The sequence below is a fragment of the Corvus kubaryi genome, unplaced genomic scaffold, assembly GCF_017639235.1.
Source record: "Corvus kubaryi isolate FWS band 111438036 unplaced genomic scaffold, C.kubaryi_AGA036_p1.0 66, whole genome shotgun sequence".
Classification (NCBI taxonomy): domain Eukaryota; kingdom Metazoa; phylum Chordata; class Aves; order Passeriformes; family Corvidae; genus Corvus; species Corvus kubaryi.
In genome coordinates, this window is record NW_024582054.1 from 28,246,612 (window position 1) to 28,267,772 (window position 21,161).

General features: G+C 42.7%; 1 protein-coding gene across 1 annotated transcript in view; it reads right to left on the reverse strand.

The window, feature by feature from the left end:
* AKT1 (AKT serine/threonine kinase 1) overlaps window positions 1–20,391 on the reverse strand; it is a 78,156-nt gene extending 57,765 nt beyond the window's left edge. The window contains exons 1-2 of the mRNA XM_042048234.1: window positions 20,332–20,391; window positions 13,747–13,923 (exon numbers count right to left, since the gene is read on the reverse strand). Of these exons, the coding sequence (XP_041904168.1) occupies window positions 13,747–13,792 (46 nt within the window). The 5' untranslated portion in view covers window positions 13,793–13,923; window positions 20,332–20,391. The remainder of the gene's footprint in view (window positions 1–13,746; window positions 13,924–20,331) is intronic.
* Between the last annotated feature and the right edge of the window lie 770 nt (window positions 20,392–21,161).

Sequence of the window (21,161 nt, forward strand, 5' to 3'; positions counted from 1 at the left end):
ATATATGTATATATGTCTCCATTTTTTGCATAATCCTACCAGTAAAATGTCAGAGGATTAATAAAAGGACAAACCCAAACCCCAACCCTTAAAAATGCATAAAACTTATTACAATGTATCTGAATTTTTCCCCCCTATTTTAAGATGCAGCTCTCTACAACATAATGATTTGTGTTACTGCAGTACACAGCAACTTCAGGTACACATCTGGATCTGAGCCACCTGCTGTACACATGGAACAATGAGACAGTCCCTGTTCTGCAGAGTCGACTGTCACAGGACAGGGACAATGGAAAGCCAGACACAGACACACACAAAAAGGGGGACCAATTCTGGGCATCGCCGGCAACAGCAGTCTCAGTACACACACATTACAAGTTCATTGGGGCCTTTTATAAGCAACACAAGGAGCCAGAGCTTTTGAAGAGGATAATAAAGCAGCACTGCAGCTGTTTACAGGGACCATTTCCCAAGTGTGAAAGGGTAGCACAAGAGAAAGCACATAAGTGCTTGCCTGCCTCTACGTTGTAGTCACAGTATAGACACATGCTAGGCTAACGGGAGGCAGAAGTTAACATCTTAATAGCAAATTAGAGATGGTAAAAATAGGTATGAAAAGCAAAAGCAGCTGGTTTTGTAGCTCAATGCAACAGAGGAACTAGTGGTAGGGACAAAGCAGCAGCCCAAAGAACGAGCTCTGCCCTGCTCAGAGCAGTGCTCTGAATGGGACACGGTTACATGCCAAGCATACAAAGATGCAAGATGATGCAAACCTTAGAAAAGTATATGCCCCCCCTCCATGTTTTGCTTTTGTTTTCCATTTTCAAGAATAAAAGTATAGTCCAACAACTACAGAAACTTTGAAAAAATCAACTTTGAAGATTAAAAAAGTCTCTGCAGCCTATCTGCTTAGAGCTGCTGTAGAGCTGAGACAAGACATTATTTTTCAGAAAGAAATCTGGCCACCTTCTGTTCTAAGCAGAGAAGGTGGGATACATATACAACCATGCTTTGTCTGAAATTACAACTGGTATTATCCAGGAAACACAGACTAGACTGGGAAAAATACCCATTCATTCCAAATGGTGCAGTGTGCTGAACTGAACATGGCCGGCTAGCAGTCTTTATTCTGTTCTCATAGGTTTGCTCATCTTAAAATCATTTTATATTATTCCCAATGAACAATCTTCTACAGATACTCTAGTGCTGTGGCTTCCATTCAAGTCAGAGGGTAGATATTGGTAAGACTGGGTCATCACAAAACCTCAGGCATTAACAAAAAAAGTTACATGAGTTATTACGGAAGGATGAAACACCTACAGAACAAAAAGTTCCTACTGCATTAAGAACAGCACATTCTAACCCAATAAAAGCAATCACCAAGTCTAGTCACAGAGCACACTAGAAATCAGATCAGTCTATGCCAATTACAAGGTGTAAGTTTCAAGCAACTGCTCTTAAGGCAGCTGAGCCACCATGGCTGAAGAGAAGACACTGCTCCATTGCATCTGTCTTTAACAGGGCTGTCCCACTGTGTTCAAAATGTAAGGTCACATTTGGCTGCCACATCTTTGCAACCCCACTGCATAAAGGAGGAGAATTAACCCAGCTTGTAAAAGAAACAGTCTGGAGGAAAAAGGCCTCATTTTACCTGAACACACTGAATCTGGCAAGAGCTGACAGTCAGGGAACACACAGAACCCTTTAAAAATACACAGCATCGTTTATTACACTGGGACAGTTCTTTGTGTTGCACAATCCAAGCTTTTGTTTCAAGCAAGAAAATGTTTTCTAAATATTTTGTCACCATGACAGTCCAGCCTTGGACTCTAATTCTGCCCTTGGTTGCTTCAGAAAACCCCTGTGAAGTCAGCCGTGTTGTACAGCTTGTCACTGCAGTGTTGTACAGCTTGTCACTGCATCCCAGGCTGCCGGGAAGGCTCACCTGGCAGTGCAGTCACCAGCATCCTCTTGGGCCTGTGTGCTCTGCACAGCTCTCTCAGCCTGACTTACTGCCTGCCACAAACTAAGACCCATGTGAAGAAACATATGGAAAAGGAAGAGAGGTTTGCAACTATGAAGCACCAAACATCTTCCCAACAGAGACAAAACCTATTCCCAAGATAACAGAATGAAAAATTTTAAACACAGAGAGAAAATGAGGCATAGAAAAACAACCCCACTTTGAGGGCCCTGTTCCAAGTAAAAACATGTCTTTCAGGGACATTAATTTGGAAATTAAATCTGAGCAGATACAGCCTAAGTCCACAGCACAAGTCCCCAAGAAGAGCAGTGGAGCATTTCCGTATGACTCAGGAAGTCCAACAAACACTTTTGCAGAACAAGATCAACAGGGTGTTTATATACAGCAGCAGCGTCATGTGAACGGGTGGTTTAGTTTGTGAAATGAATGTTTGCATTGTCATTAAAAAAAAAAAAACAACCCAAACCAAAAAACACCCTCTATTCCACACTTACAAGTTTCCAACACAAAAACATAGCAGAGGAAGGAAGTACTTCAGCAGCCAAAATTTACAAATTCTTACCATAACTTTGGCGCAGTAAACTTCTCCAGTGTCACAAAGGCCTATTCTTCAGGGGGCTTGGTTGCCTTTTTTTTCAGAAGGACTAATCCACATGTGAAGGCTATTAAAGAATACACAAAATGCCAAAAGAAGCATAAACATGCACATTTTGTGTGTGGGTCTGTTTTCCAAGTTATATCTGTTTTTCCTTACACTGATACCTAAGAACAGCCTGGATGCAGGTATTCCTGCTTTTTCACTTTTTTTCATGATGCTTGGTGAACTTATTCCTTTCCCCCAAAAATGACAATGCTGCTTTATTTTAATTCATTCAAATCAGCGACAGAGATTCACCCTCTTGAGTTGCACTCAAGTGGTCAGGCTTCAAGAATTTAACAAGGAATGAAGATTTTAATACAGAGGGATTTTGCTTGTTCATTTGACAAGAAAAGAAATTCCTCACCGTAATCTTTTAAGTGTTTGAGAGGCACCTTAGTAGAACCTCACAGAAAATGCTAATACTCTAAGTTACACTCGCCATTTCTGCACAGCAAAACAAATCCAAGCTCTGAAAGTCAGCACTTTTTCCTCTTATTATCTGAAGCTACATAAAAGCCCTAACATAGATTTGGAAGAAATATAACAGAAAATTTTGTCTGATCTAAGTACATAGAGCTAAATTTATCCTTCAGTTTCCAAAACACCACTTGGAGATTGGGCATTTAGAGTTCTATTCACTGGCTAGAAAAAAGCCAAATGGTACATTTTAAAAAACTGACTTTGAAATATTTTTATGAGAACAGGGACAAGCTATGTAAACCCTAAAATTCTGTGGGTCTTTGTACTCACAATTATTGTCGCAAACTAAAAGGCTCATATTCCCTACTAAGCAAACATTTACAATTAAATCCATTCTGCACAAAGCATTTGCATTTTGAGATAGAACAGTCAGTTGTTCAGCTGCTGTGATTTAGATGGATTGGTTCATTATTCCTGCAGTTCGTTTTCAGCTACACTGTATAACAAAGGGGTGCCAATGTAGTAGTGAATGGCTTTAAAGCTAAGTATGCTGCTATTCTTCCATGATGATGTAATTTCCCCATCTCCCCATCTCTCAGATCAAGATATCTTGACTTTACAGGCTAAACTTCAGCAGAAATGACAGAAACAAGCTGTCACAAGTGTTCAATAGGCAGTAAGGAGATACTGCAAGTCAGCTGTAGGCTGTTGCCAGCAAGTTTGCACTGGTTTTCCACAAATGAAAATGCAATTTTCCCCTAATTCTTATTTAAAATAAATACATTTCTTATCACGAAAGTAATAAGGCAACTTTGACTTCCACATCAGGAGATACATCAGTTACCTTTCAAATGTTCTGCCATAGTAAAAACATACCTACATAAGAAAAGAAAGACCAGACTTACAATTATCCCTGATGCAAAGAAAACTTCAAATTGAAAAAATCAGATAGTATCCTACTCTTTCACTATCTGTAAAATAACACCAAAGGCAGTATTAAAGTCACCGATTTCATTCTTTAAGAGGGATTAAAGAGAAAGAGAGTGACTTCTTACACAGGCAGACAGTGACAGGACAACAGAGAATGGTTTCAAACTAAGAGAACAGATTTAGATTAGATGGTAGGAAGAAATTCCTTAGGCTGAGGGTGGTGAGGCGCTAGAACAAACTGCCCAGAGAAGCTGTGAACATCCCATCCCTAGAAGTGCTCAAGACCAACCTGGACGTGGCTTTGAGCAACCTGGTCTAGTGGAACATGTCCCTGTCCATAGCAGGGGGGTTGAACTACATGATCTTTAATGTCCATTCCAACTCAATCCATTCTATGCTTCAAGTAAATAAACTATTTTTCTATTAACAACCATGTAAAAAGGTAGGATTTCTTTTTTAAAAAAAAATGGAAAAAAATCCATTATGATCTCAAGCATGGTCTTCTCAACACACTGCCCCATCAGCATGAAGAGCACTTCTCAATGACTTGATTAGTGAATTTACAGTGTCATAGGACTCATATCCTGTGCCCAGAAACCAGTGTCCACCTAGAAAACTTCCAAATCCCACAACCAGCACTGTACCACAGATAACCACAACTGGATTCCAGACTACCCCATGCATAAACTTCCAGTAGAATAATAAACATTTAATGCAGCTAAATCTATGCAACTACACATTTAAGTCGAATTATTTAAGTTGAATTATTCCTTGGTGTTCCCAAAATTTCATTCTACTTAATGAGCAAAGGAAGGCAAGGAGACTGCATGATCAAAAGTTAAAAATGATAAGACAAAAATCTACATTACAAAGAAAACACTTTTCACTTAGCTAAATGATTGCTATTTATAGATGGTTTATTGACCACAGACAGGCGCAGGGATACGTATGACGTGTAAAGACACCAGTCCAGACAATCCATGCCTGGAAGCCCCTGAAAAGCAACCAGCAAATAAAAGGTTGTATTCCCACCCTGCAGAGCCCTGGCAATGGATTTTGAGCTGCTTAACAGGTTGTTCAAGGGTGTAACCTTTTACTAATACTCCAACTGAGAAGCCCCAACGTAGGCATAAAACCAAAAATATACAGAATTGTGTGTAGCCTTGTAATTCTGGGCATAAATCCTAGTCAGTGCAAATATTTTCCACACCAGTTTAACCACATCATTCTGCACGAAGCAGCAGTGTTGTCAGTAGTAATATGGCACATACAAAGGCTTGTATGGGAAGACACGGCAAAAATTTTAATTAAGTATTTTTTCTCTTAAATCTTAAGATTTGAGTATGATAAACAGAAAAGCAGTTCAAATACAGTTTCATTTCTATGTTTCTATTAACAATTAGACCCGTCAAGCACCTTACAGATAATAAGAAATTTTTTTTTTTCATATTGCTTGCTTTCTGAAGTGTAATCAGGATGTGTTTTGTGATCCCCAGACCCTTTGGCAACAACTGCAAAAACAGCAGGGTGCTAATACTGCTAAGGCTAAGAGGCCAGAAAAATAAAAACACACATTTCAAATTATTTCAAATCCTCTATATTTTGAGCTTTTTTGTGACAAGTAATTAAACAGCCCTTTTTGTTCTGCTTAGTCTAAACTGTGAAGCAGGCACTCAGGTTATCTTTTCCAATTTTTCTCAACACCATGAGGACTAGCAAGCTTCTCTGCTTCAGGAAGAAAAACAGGCAAAACTTTCAAAATCTTGTGACTTCTGCAAGGGGGAACTGATTTATAAAGCCACCATAAACATAAGGGCTGCACTTAAATTTTGAGAATTAGTAGCAATTACTGTAAGCAGCCCTGACCTTCATCAGCACCTGAAGTTCAGTTCAAGGAACACCAGTGTCAACTTCTTGACTTTCTATCAGCAAAAAATGCTGGTCTTGAAGACCTCTCCAAGACAGGTGGAGAGAGTTGGGGCTGTTCAGCCTGAATAGAGGAGGCTCTGGAAAGACCTTATTGCTCACTTTTTATACATAATGAGGGCTTTTAAGAAAGACAGAGAGGTTTTTTATCAGGGCATATTGACAGGTTACAGTTTTAAACTATAGGAGAGTAGATTTAGACTACGTAAGATGTAAGGAAGAAATTCTTCACTCTGAAGGTGGTGAGGCACTGGCACAGGTGGCCCAGTGAAGTTGTGGACGTCCCACCCCTAGAACTGTCCAAGGCCAAGTTGGGTAGGGCTCTGAGCAACACGGTCTAGTGCAAGGTGTCTGCCTATGACACAGGGGTTGGACTAGATGATCTTTAAAGGTCCCCAACCATTCTAAGGCTGGAGCTCCCTCCCGAAACAGGTATCTCCTGCAAAGGCCGTGGTTCACCACCAGCACAAAGCCCACTTCTCTGGCATGCTCGTCCTGTGGTTCTCATTAAGAGTCCATTAGTAAAGCGCAGGCAGAGGAGACTGATTTGATAGTCCCATAAATGACTCAGATGCTGCACTCAGTCTCAATGAGCATGAAATACCACTGCAGCCATGCACAGAACCACTGACTCTGAAGTGTATTTCTACATGCAGTTCACCAAAGGCCTCGGTTTTGGACAGCACTTCAAAACATACTCTCCCAACTTACCCAAGAGACTCGGGGAAACAGTAACTGACTTGCCCACAGTTTGTGATGATTGTTTACCTCGGCTGTCCTCAAATATGACCATGCACTTCTGAATAAATTGACAAATTTCACAATGTTATTTGACCAGCTATCTTTTTCATATTTTTGGCCCAACTTGAAGAGGTGGGAGAATAATCCCAGAGGTCTGTAACATGTTTTCCAACTGCACTCTAAGTTGGACTTCATTATTTCCCCCTTTCAGTTGCAGTAAGTGTTTCTCACAAAAACACACTACTTCACACCTAATATGGTACTATTCTTTCTCCATTCTTTTTCTTCCTCTTTCCTCACATAGTTTCCTGGTTTTTGTTCCCCCTTTAAGAAGCACATTGTACCTACAATATAATGCATCTGAAAATAATAATCACTCCTCTGTCTTTCCCCCCATGAGAGATGACTTTTCAAATAAGACTTAACTAATTTTTTTTTCTTAGTAAACCAGCTACTCCAATATGTAAAAAGGGAAAACCCACACAGCTGACAGGTATTTGGTTTTTACAATGCTCTGTCTCTTTTAAAATACATCAAAATTAAATGTTGAAATATTAAGCAAATTTTTTCCCAATAGATATCAAGGTCTGTTTCCTAAATGAATCTAACCACCACCCCAATTTTTAAGAGAATTATTAGTTACGTATAAAGTGTATGAAAGGAGAGACACCACATGTCACCATGTACTGCTCTAAGAGCATGAAAGTCCTCACCAGCTTTTTCAGATGAAAAGTCTCAGGCAAGGAGTGCTAACCAGGAGCAAGTTTGGGCAGGGGGAGCCACAAGCACAGATGAGGAGTGTAACTGATGGTGCTTATACAGTGGCAGCACCACCAATTGGAAGGGAAGGAACCTTCTGGCATCCATGCAGGGGCTGCAGGGGAAGACATTTCCAAGTGAGGACAAGGCGCCAAATTTAAAATGTATGGCACAGCACCTTGCCTAAAATCACTCCTGCAAGAGCAATGAGCAGGCTTTATTCTCTTGTTCTCTTTACCCCAAAATAGCATACTCACTCAGTACTTCTTTCTTCCTACATCCAAACCTGATGACTTCTCAATATGCCTACTGAGGAAAAAAAAAAGAACAGAAAACATGGACAGCTTTTTTTTTTTTTTTTTCAGAGGCCTACCTTTCCCTTTTTGAAAAGGAAGGAACCATGAAAAAGAAAATCAAAGCTAATACAGGCACTTTCTGCATGATCCACTGTATCAAGCGTTCCCAGGCTCGCTTTTACAGTGCTTGCAACGTCCTAGATCCCTCATTCTCAAATCCCTTTTAACGACAAGTAACATTAATTTATGACGCTATCCCACTTTTAGAGATAAAATTGAGACCTAGTTTATTTCCCTTCTGATGTGCAATAAAACAGAATATGAAAGTAAACTTCCAGGACTGACATAAATAACGTGGGCATCAACATCCAAGCTCTTCCTCTTTGCCATTCAAAGTGAGAGTGTTTAGTGTCACTTGCATTTAAGTCCCAGTCAGTTTACAATGAGAAAAACATCTAACCCAGCATCACTTCTCTAAAGAACTGAAAGTATGTTGTGAAGATGTTGGAATAAAGACTTTTTGGGAGTAATTTTTACTGAAAAAAGAAACATTTGGACATCACCATTCAAAAATGTGAACTTGTGGATTAAAGAATGGATTTAATGCAAAAAGGTTCTGGAAGAAAGTTTTCTGAAAGGATGCTGGAAAGTAACAGAGAGAGTCAAAGACAAGTAGTCTGCTCTGTGAAAGGAAGATACGCCATTTCTAGGCTACACCATCTCTTTCAAAGATGAAGTACAGTACAGTTACACTGTACCAGCTGATTCTCAGCTTCTGACTTACCCTGTCATCCAGAGCAAACCTTTTACAGTATGCTGGATCCAGCCTGTTTCCTATGATCTCTCCACAAATAATTCCATCAGATGAGATTACCTGCCAAAAGTCTAGCTGACTAGCCATTATCAGCTCATATTTCTCCAGATGTTTTGTGATCTCATCCTTTCTTAATGTCTCTAGCATCTTGCCTACCACCAAGGTCAGATTTATTGGTTGACAATTTCCTGGTTCCTCCCCAGTCCCCTTTTCCCAGAACAGGACAAGCAAAATGAAAGCAACCAAGAGCTAGAATTGCAAAACTATTGCCCATTGTGTTGAAAAAGAGACACACAAGGAAAACCACAAACTGACACAGCTTATCTTTTGTTTCCAACAAGAAGAGCAACAGATTTCCCTATAAACCCAACCCTTCAGCTCTAGAAACAGCATCAGCTTTTTTCCCTCTGTCAAATTTCCCCACTCCATTTTTTGTTCAGCCCCTATCTTGTTTCTTACCTTTCCATTCCCCCCAGCTTTTCCTCTGAAGCAGCTGTGCCCTCTATAGCTGGCATCTTCAGAGTTCAGATGGCTCTTAGGATCCTTTGCATCAAGTGCCACAGCCAGTCTTTGAAATACCATGAAAGCCAGACGATCCTTGAACTAATCTGAACCTCAAAGGTTCTTACTACACAGGTCATCAAGACAGTGCATCACTACATCCCAGTGACAGACAGAAGCCAAGTAAGAACAAAAAAACACCCCAAAATAAACCACACACACATACAGAAAAAGAGGTAGGGAACACGGTGAGAACAGAAAAGAGAGAAGAAAGAAGAGGTGAAGAAAAACAGCAACACCAAAGATCCCCTGATTTAAAAATATATCTGGTCATATCTTGTAAAATCATCTTTTGATTCACACCAGCAGAATACTGAAAGTATGAACCTGTGCTCAAAATAACAAAGCTAAAGTTCACCATCTGGGCTATTCTGCTAGAGAAAGTTAAAAGAGCAACAATCAGCATTTTAGTTCTGGTTTGTATTTTACATATGGATCTTGCACCCATTTTATGCAGTGAAGCTATAGAAGACAAATCACAATGGGCCACTTGTTATTTATTAGGTCATCTGTATCACTCCATTCATTACAGAAATAATTCTTTAACCAAAAGAGAAAAAAAGTATTAGATCCAGAAGTAGAGTAAGTGTCTTATGTATTATTTTTCATTTAAGGGCCTCTATTAGTTTTGGTCAGCTTGTAAGCAACAGACTCTATCAGTCAAATAGTTTTACTTGCCTGAAGTCCACAAAAACTGGCGTTTAGAGGACATGTTCTGGTTCTCATGGTTAAAATTACTATGTGGTGTTAATATACTATTTAAAAACAAAATAGCTCTGCATTTCCTGCTAAATATTAATAGATGAATACACAGGTCTCTCCAGCTCCTTATAATTGCTTCTAATTTCTCAGACTGAGAAAACAAGATTTTTCTATTTCCTTTTTCAAATGTCAGTATATGTTCTTCCCTCCCCCTCTTTCCCTGCCTCCAAAAGACTCCTTTTTTTCATACAAGTTTATGCCCTATTAAGAAAACCGGACATACTAGGGAGGACAGAGATGACAGAGTATCAAAATGCACAATCCCCTCTTTGTTAGCCATGAAGAAAGACTTTAAAAAAAAAAAAAAAACAGGATGAAGACTGGAAACAATAGAAAGACCTTTATAAACAGGGGCCAGAGCAGAAAGATGCAAGAAGTCCAACAAGATCTTTAAAATGGATCAGTAAAGCAAGTAAAATACACTTGGGCACACCTCTGTTATCCAAAAAGTTCCCCACACACAACCAAAATTAAGGATCCTCATGACATGCATTCAGAAAACCTATAATCTCAGAGGTCAACAAGCAGCAATTTGGGCAGATAATATTCTCCTTCTCCCCTCATATTCAATCACAATTATAGCACCTCTGCATCGAACCATTTCCCCCATCCCTTCCCACTAAACAAAACCTTCAGCATCACACAACCAGGGACTGCATACCCTGGATGTACACACACAAACACACCAACCCCAAGCCGGAGCTCCTTCACAACTCCTCCACCTGTGTGTTGGAACAGTTCAGCCATGCACTTATCCGAAGAGTGGTCACAAGCTACTGTCTTCACACAAGAGTCTATCCTCACTGGGATTTGAGTAACAGCACCAAGCCCTGCCAATGGGGAAAGGGATGGGGAGGGGAAAGTTCATTCGTGAATTCTTCTATTTCTGCCTGGTTGAGGTTAGACATGTCACAGACACGACTGGCCCCTGCACAAACAAACATCTGCACTACTGGAAGTAGGGCTTCCTTTAGTGACTGACTTAGAGAACTGTCAAGAGCTCTCGGTCAGGCAGCAATGCTTAATTTCATTTCTCCATTTCTATTTTTAATCTTGGAAACAAAAACATAAATGTAAAGCATGCTGACAGAAGAAAACAGCCCTACGGTTCTAGAAAGCCATGCTACTTCCCTGCCAGGCCGAAACACCTGCTCCTGCTAATGATGGCTTTATGCTTACTTACACCTGCCATCCAGAAGGGCTCCAGAGCACTTTGCAGCCTGATTTACACATACGCAAATCATTAAAACCACCAAAATTAAGCCACTGCTGGGGTGAGATGTAACAACTGCTTAACTGCACACAGCCATACTGTTCAACTGCTCAGGACAGGAACTAAGAGACACCAAAGCCAAGGCGAACGTTAGGTTGAGAGAATATCATTGTCCAGTCTGGATTTTGGCCAGTCACTACCTAAAATATTTGCATATGGAAAGCCCTAGGATCTTTAAAGAACATATGCAGTGCAACCTTTGGTTTTATAAATGATCTGAAAGAAAAACTATATATATGTATATACACACGTATGTTTCCTATATCTGAGATCCCCCCCTTTAGCAGTCCCTCCCTGCACTAATTGTTGTTTATGCCTTGACTTCAGAAGCTCACCATATCAGACATCAGTTTTGGAAACATCCTGTGGTTGAAGCACTTAAACTAGCAGAGCCAGCAAACTGATAGTGTCTGGCAATAAATGTAGATTATCAAAAAAAAAAAAAAGATGCTTAACAAAACACATGCACACACAGAGTGGGTAAGTTATCCCCCACCAAAGACAGAGCCAAAATAGCTGAATTTGTCAAACTATCCCTAAACAGCCAAAAAAACCAAGAGAGTCCCAGAGCTGACACATTGGCGGGCTGAAGAGAAGATAGAGCATTGCTTTCTAAAAACCTCCTCACAAGGACAACACTGAATTAACAATTACAAAGTCAATGGAGTGGAATGAAATAGGTGTCACCACACATACCAAGAGGGCAAAAACGCACTGGGAAACAGGTTAAAAAGATTAGGAAACCTGGCATCCAAAAAATGCCAAGATATGTTTAACAGTTTCGGAGTTTGGGCACAAATTTGCAGCATCAAATATGTGGAACATGCAGAGCAACATTTTGAAAATGGAAATGTGTTCAGCACATCATCTCATCATAATATCATCAGCAAACCATCTGAGATAATCATCTGTTTCTCTAAGGCAATTTTAAAACAACAAAAAATATCAGATCAGGAGATGTGGGCATCTTTTACTAAGACCTCCTCCAGAGGTCTCCTTACTTGAAAGCAGCTTTATTGTAATCCTAGAAACAACACAGATTCAGTTCCCAAAAGTAAACACAGACAAACCTGAAATACAACATGATTGTTTAAAAGTTTCAGACACATGTGCCTCTGAATCATCCTGAAAATGCCTTTTCCATACTGTTTAAAACAAATGTTTCTCCCTCATTTTTGTACAATGCTCCTCAAAATAAAAAAAAAAAAAAATTAATTACACATAAGTGCAGGAAGAATTGCAACAACAAATGGTTAAAAACACTCAGCCTGAAAACACTGTTTATAACTAAAAAAACCTCTCTGATTTGCAGTTTCTAGATTCATAAATGGGAATGGGAAGTATAATTCTGTGTTTCTTTCTTCTATTTAATCCAAACACAGAATAGTTCTCAAATACTTTGTCAGAACAAGGCAGCCTGGATACAGCAGAATTACTGAATGAGCTATTTAAGCTAATGAGTGCAAAGGTGTTTCCAACTGAAACAAACCGGAACAAAAATCCCCCCACCCACAGCCCTAAAAGAAGTTGAACAAAATATTTGTACATCAAGCATCAACCTGCGAAACTACACTACATAGCCAATTGTTAGAAATATACGCTTCCACCCTTTTAAAATACACACTATCAACATGTTTTCTAAATTCCTAGAAATTTCTTATTGTTGCTGAAGAACCACCAGCCTTTACCAAGGTTATGATAATGCATTTCAAATTTCTTCCATAAATAATTATGCTACACCTTTGCACCTTCAGGCAAGTTGTTGCAAACCCTCTAGAAAAATCCTGAGTCTGCAGAACCATGTAAGCTTCCCTATTGCTGGAGCACACAGATTCTGTTCTTGGTCCAAAAAAATGACGCTATCATGGAAAGTACCTAATACTTCTCTCTCCTTTCCAAGAAACAATAGTAGAATACAAAGAAACAGGTAAGTCAGGTACCGTATAGGATCCATGCTGTGGTGCTTGAAAATGAACACCTCCCCAAAAAAGAACAAGCCCACTGTTTTGGGAAGAAAACATGTAAGAAGGCAAAAAGCGTAATGATACATGCGACTGTTTTTTCAGTTTTGCCACTCTGTCAAGAATAAAGACTTTTTATAAAAATCAACTGTCATTAGTGGTACAACTGAAATGCACAGAAGTGCACAAACTAAAGGCTGTTCTTCCTGTCCAGGACACAGGTACCCAGAGCAATTCAGACACAAACAGAATAGCACATTCTCTAGCAAGTCTCTGCAAGAGCACAGCATTGCTCAGAAAATACAGGCATATTTTTCACTCTTCAAAAATACTCATCTTAATTCTCCCTTCTAGCACAAAAAGGAAAGCTACAGACCTACATATAAACCAAAATTATTTACTACGGTTTACCCTCTAAGTAGCATCTCCTTCACTTGCTGCCTTTATCATCATTTTCAAAGCAGTTGACATCGGTTTTTGGTGAACACACGCACACACACAAGAAAACCCCTTATACATGCATTTTCTAAAGCTTGAAAGAAAGTCAGGCACGCTCCCTATGTACTGTTTCCCACGAGGATGAACAGGAAAATAATGGATTATTTGAGGACATGCTGCTAAACACCATATTAGAGAGACATGGAGTCAATTTACTGTCCAGAAGGGAAGAGTCACTTACCTCGTTTGTGAAGCCAGCCTTCCTTCACTATCGCTACTTCATTCATAATGGCAGGAATGTCTCTTGAAAAACCAGTTTATGGAAAAAGATCACTCTGTTGAAATTCTTGAACTCCAGCAGAAGGCTCCACAAGAGGGACGAGAGTTTTTCCTCTGTTTTCCTCCTTCCCAGCTATTTCTAAAAGGATCAAAAGAAGAGTACACCATCATCTCAAAGCATGGCACAGATGTACAGCAAGGCATACAACACAGAGTAGCTTTCATTGCTGTGTTGTTGGTTTGGGATTTTTCTGTTTTTTTATTATTATTACAAATCTTAAACAAGGGCTTAGCTCTCCACAAGAGTTTTTCTATCTTGGCAGGTGTAGGTGCCAAAATACATGCTTCCTAAAGTCCTGCTCCTTCACTGAGTAGGCTGATCATGGGCAGACTCAGAACACTAACCGATGCAGTCTGAACTACAGGTGGATTCCAGACCTTACCTAACTAGACCTCCATCTCTGCAACACCACCTTGTTCTTTGCAACAATAAAAATTCTGAAATATCACAGAAACCAGTTTTCAATGTTTCCTGGTAAGGAAGACTTCCAGAACATCCCCTGGAAGGTTTCTTTACAGCCTGATAATAGTCTATTAACCAGCACACAGCATGTCTTAGATAAGCCTCTGACAGTAAACATTCCTATTCTGCTTCACGTTTTCCTACCTTCAGCATCATCCCCTTAGTCCCACTCAGATCTCCTTAACTCCCCAAAAAGTGTCTTCTCTACCTTTGATATTTCCAACTTTTACCTTTCTTAGAGATATACAAACAACCATAGATAAGCTCATGTACCTTTCTGTTATCCCAAATCAGCCCTTAAAGCGCCCTGATCAATTTTATTGCTCTTCCTTAACTCCATTGCAGTTTGCTGCTGCCTTTCTCACTATGAAATATACCCAAGCACAACTTGGGATTTTTACCCCTCTGCTTTATGAGACAAAGTCCCTCTCTAAATGGCTCAAGATTGCAATTTCTTTTGAAAATGTGCCTTGCTCCTGGCTGACTACCACAGAAACATTCTGTGCATTTGTCTCCCTCACTGAATGTAATTTCTTCCCAAATGCATTAGCTTTTATTATTTTTCTAAATTGAATCTGATTATTTTTCTGCTTGTGGTACTAATAATCTCTGCTTTTCTTTAATTCTTCTGTGCTCTCCAAAGTGTCCATGCCGCCATTCAATTTAGTATTACTTGAGTGATCAAAAAACCTAATTGGTGACAAATTCCCAGCAGTAACCAACAAGTTTAATGAAACAAAACCCAGCAGCATTTGTGAAGTGCCACCAAAGAGCTGGCTTTTACTGGAGTCTCTCATCAACCACCAAGACATCCCATTCCCACCTAACAAATACATACCACCTCTGCATGCATTTGGCACATGTGCATCTATTATCTCTGAGCATGCAGGTGATAGCCATCCATCAGAAACTAGATTAAAAAGCAACTAATTCCCCATAACTCACTAAGACAGGACATTGGATGGAAGAAAACAGGTGGTCAAAATGATTCCAACCTAGAACTAAAACCTCAGCAGGGGCAGAGGGCTTTGTACCACACATCAGAGTGATCTGAAACAGGCAGCGTTCAAAGCACGAAGCTTAAATTTGAACAAGTTCCATTACTGCCAGCAGAATGGATGGAGAAAGGAGGTCATTCCCCTGATACTCTGCCTACAAACCTACACTGTTACTGTTCCTCAGCCTTTCCAGTTAACAGTTTATGTTGTAGACCTCCCCAGAAACAAGGTAAGTCTGGGGTTTTTTTCCAAATTACAAATCTGCTGATCTCACTAGTTAGAATTATCAGCTCCACGAAACAGATGTTTGCCTGAGGGAGGGAAGACACACAAAAAATTACATTGGAACAAGTGACATGTAAGAATTCCTAATTTCATAAATATGAGAACACCGTATGCTGCAGAATAGAGACCAGTAATCCACAGCTGCCAGAGATACCTTGGAACAAACTCCTTTAACTTCAGAGCAATTAGGATAGAACCTGACAAACATAGCAGGCTTTTTCCTTTCAAAATGGCATACATACACAATAGCCATGCAAGCTAGATTTGCTTGCTGATGTCAAGAGGAGACTACACCTCACTTAGAGGCTTGAGCAATTTGCAAAGTGTTGAACAAAACCCCCAAGATTATCACAGCTTGAGTATGGAAATGCAACACCCAGGTGTGAAAGTTAACACTTCTAACTTTGTGTCATACAGGGTGCAGGGAGTGTGCAATCCTACCTCTGCATCCTGAATTCAGCCATTTAGAGGCACTGAGCAATCAATATCCTTTCCTATAACCACACATAAAAAAGGAAGCTACAAGACAAACTAAGCTGTAGAAAGGGCAATACTATTATTAAAAACATTAAAAAGCATGAAGGACTAGAATTCTCCAATCTGCAGCTAACTTACTCCAGGTTTTCCTGGGTTAACACTTGCCAGGATTACCACTTGGCAGCCTCCTACTTGTCATCACCTAAACTGTCATCTAATAATCCAAATTTGAATGACAACAAGGCCAAAAAAAGCAGATCAACAAAGAAATCCAAAGTTCAGAGGAACTACTTTTTGTACTCTCTGTGGTGTCCAAGCAGCTTGGACTGCCTTTTCCCTACCATTTCTATCCAAGAAACATTTCCCACTTGCTATTGCAGCCATACTCTCAGGGATGTGTCTTTACCTGCCCACCTCCTTTCAGGGAAAAGGGATGGTGAAGGGGGTGGAGGGTTTTGCAAAGAAACCACGGCACAACAAAGTGGGAAAACATTAAACATTTCCTGACACCAACCTGCAGCATGGGTCCCCACCTCAGTCCTTCAGTCAGCCATGTCAGAGCACTTACTTCACACGGAGAAATTTAAGCTATTTTTAATTTGCAATGTGAAGAGCAGGGGATCCCTTCTCACTGTCTAACAAGATGTCCATAGACATAGCTCCAAGAGCAGCAAACCTGCTCAATCTAGTGTATTTTAAAACACACATTCAGGCTGTGCCTAATACATCTATTTTAGTAAGAGACATTACTGAAGACAGTGGCAGCAAGCAAGGGTAATTTCTCGGAATAGAAGAGCAAGTTAACTATAGGTCAGTGTACTACTGAAGATGTGTAAACCAGAAAAAGTTCCTTTTCCATAAAATCCTTAGAGGGAAAAAAAAAAAAAAAAAAAAAAAGGAACGATTACAGTCCTCATTTATGGCCATCTAGGAATGGTTCCCAGTGAAGAGAGGGCATCTGAGGTAAGTATGACCTGGCTGCTCCAGTCTGTGTCTGTAAAGGACTGAATACTGTCAAAAGCTAAACAACTTGGTCTTTCTCTTAGCTTGTTTTTCAACACACATTTCTGTAATACTTTTTTTAACACTGAAATAGTCCTCACGCAGCTGAAGTGCTGTAAATCATGAATGGCATGACATCAGCATTGTATCATGGTGACAGTGGTTTTGCGTACATATTAATTCCTTAAAGGTTATTAACTTCTTCATAAATAATGAGATAACTCACTTCCCTAGGCACTGCAGCAGCAAAACCTGCTTTAAGGAGTCACTCAAACCAACCATCCAACAGAAGGTGGAGCAGAACCGTCTTTTCCGTATTTGGGAGCGTCGTGCTGGAGCTCCTTCTCTCGTTCTCTTCTATACATTATCCTCACCTTCTTTTTTCTCTAAGAAATTAGAAATATTAATCTGTACTTCCTGTCCTCTTTCCAATGCAAAGTTTCGTATCTGTTTCCACTCACACCCTAGAGCAGATCAGGAAGAAAAGGAAGTCTTCCGTAAGGCCGATGTTGAAACTTAAGCTTACGGGATGCAGAAGCACCTATGGTAATCACCTCATCTTGATGAGGGAGAGTAAGCAAGAGACTAAACGGAGAATCTGACCCACCAGTGTCAGTCCTGGCATGTCAGACTGTGTCCGGGCTGTACTCACTAGCCCAGATCAGAAAGCAGATTACAACAAAGCATTCCCCTGGGCTAACACTTTGCCCTGTCACACCACCAGTTACCAGTGCCCACTGTCCTGGTGTGGCACATTCCTGATTCTCCCAGGACACCCTGAGCCCAAATGTGCTGCACATCCTTACGTGTTCTCATCACACACAGCAGCAGGACCAGGCAAAACAGGATCCAGCAGCCCAAGTTTGCCTACTGTGGGCACATGACACTGTCATGAGAGCACATGAGGTACACAGGAACTGGACTGGGCCAGGGTGGTGCATTCGGGCCCATTACATGGGATACCATGAGCAACCTACAGTCTCTTCCCGGTGCAAGCTCCCAGCTGACAGCCAACTGCACCTAAACAGCAGAGACACAAAAAAGTTGGGATCCAGCCAACGTTTCAAGTGGAGCTACAGACAGATGTTCCCACCAGGCTTTGACCAGTGAAGTACATCTCCTGCGTTACGCAAATCCTGCCCTGGGTGCTTCATAGGAGCAGCAGTGATTCCAGCGTGCTCAAGGCCCTCTGAGCCTGCAGCAGCTTCGCACCATGACCCAGTTACCAAATCTGGGCAGACAGCTTTCAAGGAAGCTTAAAAGGACCAGGTTGTTCCACCATCTTAACTTCCCTCACAAAAAGGCCTTGCGGGCCATGACTTAGGTGTGGTCACCAGTATTTGCTACTATGTGCTGTGTGTCGAATGACACCACATCTAAACTGGAATTTCATGCCATTTCAAGTGCAGCTGATCACAAGGTTCACAAAGGTTTCTCAGATACTAAGTTATGAGGAAAACGGTAACTGGAAAACAAATCTCTACAGCCACATCCTCCCCTTTTTTTTTTTTTCCCAATCTGTTAGCCTAATCTGGGTTTACAAAACGGTAATTTGAAATATTTGTGCTCTCATGCCTTTGCTGATCAATAGACAGGAGGTTAATGCTGTTCATGTTACGACATCCAACTGTCCATGCTGCAAACACAACAACAACTTGATAGGACAAACTCAGCTACCTATTTCAAAACTGACTATGGCAGAAAAGCAACTTCTTCATACCCCCACCTCCAGCCCAGACAAAATCCTCTTTATGTTCCCAAACAAGAACAAGTCCTTTTACAGTTTATGCTCATGTAATTTAAGAACTGTGCTGCTCAGAACTTCAGTACCAACCTGAGATGTTTTTAATCAAATTACATTTTACAGTATTTGTAACAGAAGTTTTGTTCTGTCCCCAAAGAAATCAAGTCAGTTGTGAAACTATTTAATTGTTAATGTAATCACATCACTTATTTTTGTAAGACTGTAAGTGAATACTGGAGCTAAAAGTGACTTGTGGACACTGAATCAATTCTTAAATTTGATTTACCACTGCTGCACACCAAAAACAGTTCTATAAACACCACACACAACACAAACCCTCCTATTTAAAAAAATCTAAGGTAGTTCCAGTGTCTTAAATCTGCTAACTCAGACAAATGTTGTGGCTGTCACCATGAAATTAACTACTACATGAAAGTAATTACTAGTCATGCAGTATGTCAAGTTTATTTACCTGCAAACAAATATTCTTCAGCATTAAGTGTTAGTATCTCCCTTTTATAACTGTATTTTGAAATGTACATCCCTCCTGTGCTATAAATAAAACAAACAAGCGCAAATCATGGATTTGCTTCTTACATGATAGACGTGGTAGGAAAACAAAGCAAAACAGTTAAGTATTTCCCACAGGGGTGGCTGGGAGGGGGGACATACCACCCATAAGCTGCAAGCTGTATCTGCATCAGTAGCAGTCCTGTCAGTAAAATATGTTGAAAGTACCAGAACGTTTATATGCTTGATTATGTGTTTCACAAAGAAACAGACACAAGTCCTACAAGTCTCTAAGAACATTTCGGCAACTGCAGAATTTCACCTGGGGGGGCGGGGGTGGCATCTGCAGGCAGCTCCCTACACCTCTGCTAAACACGACTGCAAAAAAAAAAAAAAATCAAGTCCACAAGCGCTGCACAGCCACCTACACACGCCAAATGCCCACGGAGAGAATCACACCCCCGTCGGCAAACACTCAGTGGTCCGCAAAGCGGAGCTGGGCTAACAACGCGGCCGCACAAGACAAGGGGAGAAAATGGGGGCGGGGGAGGTGGGAAAAATGGGGGGCCCTTGGCTATTTCGTTCGCCGCTGTTTCAGAAATATCACGAACCACCCCCCAGCCGCCCCCAACGCCGTTTTCCGGGGGGATGCTTGCGCAGGGGCCGGGGCGGGGGCAGGCCCGAGGGGAGCCCCCCGCCCCGCCGCCCTCTCACCCACCGCATCCCCGGGGAGCCAACAGCTTCCTGTCCGCTCCGGGCCCGCCGGCAAGACGGACCGACCGGCCAGGGCCGCCTGCAGCCCGGCCCTCCTCGCCCCCCACCCCGCCCGGCCGTGCCCGGGGGCCGGCGGGGCAGCCCCCGCCCGGGGAAGGCGATAGGAGAGCGGCCGCCCCCTTTCCCGTCCATTCCCTTCCCTCCTGGCTCCGCACAATGCGGCCGCGCCGAGCAGGCCCCGGCCCCGGCGCTTCCTTCCCCCAGCCCTTCCCAGCCGGGGAGCGGGTCACTTACATGGCTGGAGCCCGGGGAGGAGGCGGCGGCGGCAGGGGAAGGGAGCCGGGGAGGGAGGCAGGGGAAGGGGAGGGAAGGGGGGAGCGAGCCAGCGAGCGAGCGGGGGAAGGGGGCGGCCGGCGAGGCGGGCGGGCTCTGCGGCGGGCGCCGAGCGAAGGCCTCACTGGGCTCCCGGCAGCCGCCGCCTCCTCCTCACCATCCCCGGGCGGCGGGGCGGCTCCTCCTCCCCCTCTCGCAGGCGCTCGGCCCGTGGGGTTCGCACGCCCGCTCCGGCTGCCGGCTCGCCTTCCCCGCCGCTCCGCCCTGCGAGGCCGCCCCTCGCCTCGCTCCGCCGCCGCCTCCCCCCGCAACCCCGGGCCGCACTCCCGCCGCCCGGGCCGGGCTCGTCCCGCACGCGTCTCCGCGGCGCTCGCTCACACCCTCGGCGGAGCGGCCGCCGGATCCCGCCGCCGCCGCTTCCCGCCCGTGCCGAGGGGCCGCCCCGCGCCGCGCCGCTCCCCGGACGGGGTTCGTGGCCTCGCCACCCTCCGAGCTTCCGCAGCGCCCGCCACCCCGGCCCCCCCCGCCCACCCGCCGGCCCGGCCCCAGGCCCCGGGGGCGATGTTTCCTGGCCCCGGGCGGCCCGGTGTTCCCCCTTCCCCTGGCACCGTCCCGGCCCTCGGACCGGGGCGCTGAGGACGCCGTGCCCCGCGAGGGATGTGGCGTCTCCTGATTCGGCCTATGAACCGGCTGCCTGGAGCATGGACAAGTTCACAGAATCACAGAATCAATTAGGTTGAAAAAGACAGGTTATCGAGTCCAACCTATGACCAAACACCAGGGCCAGGGTA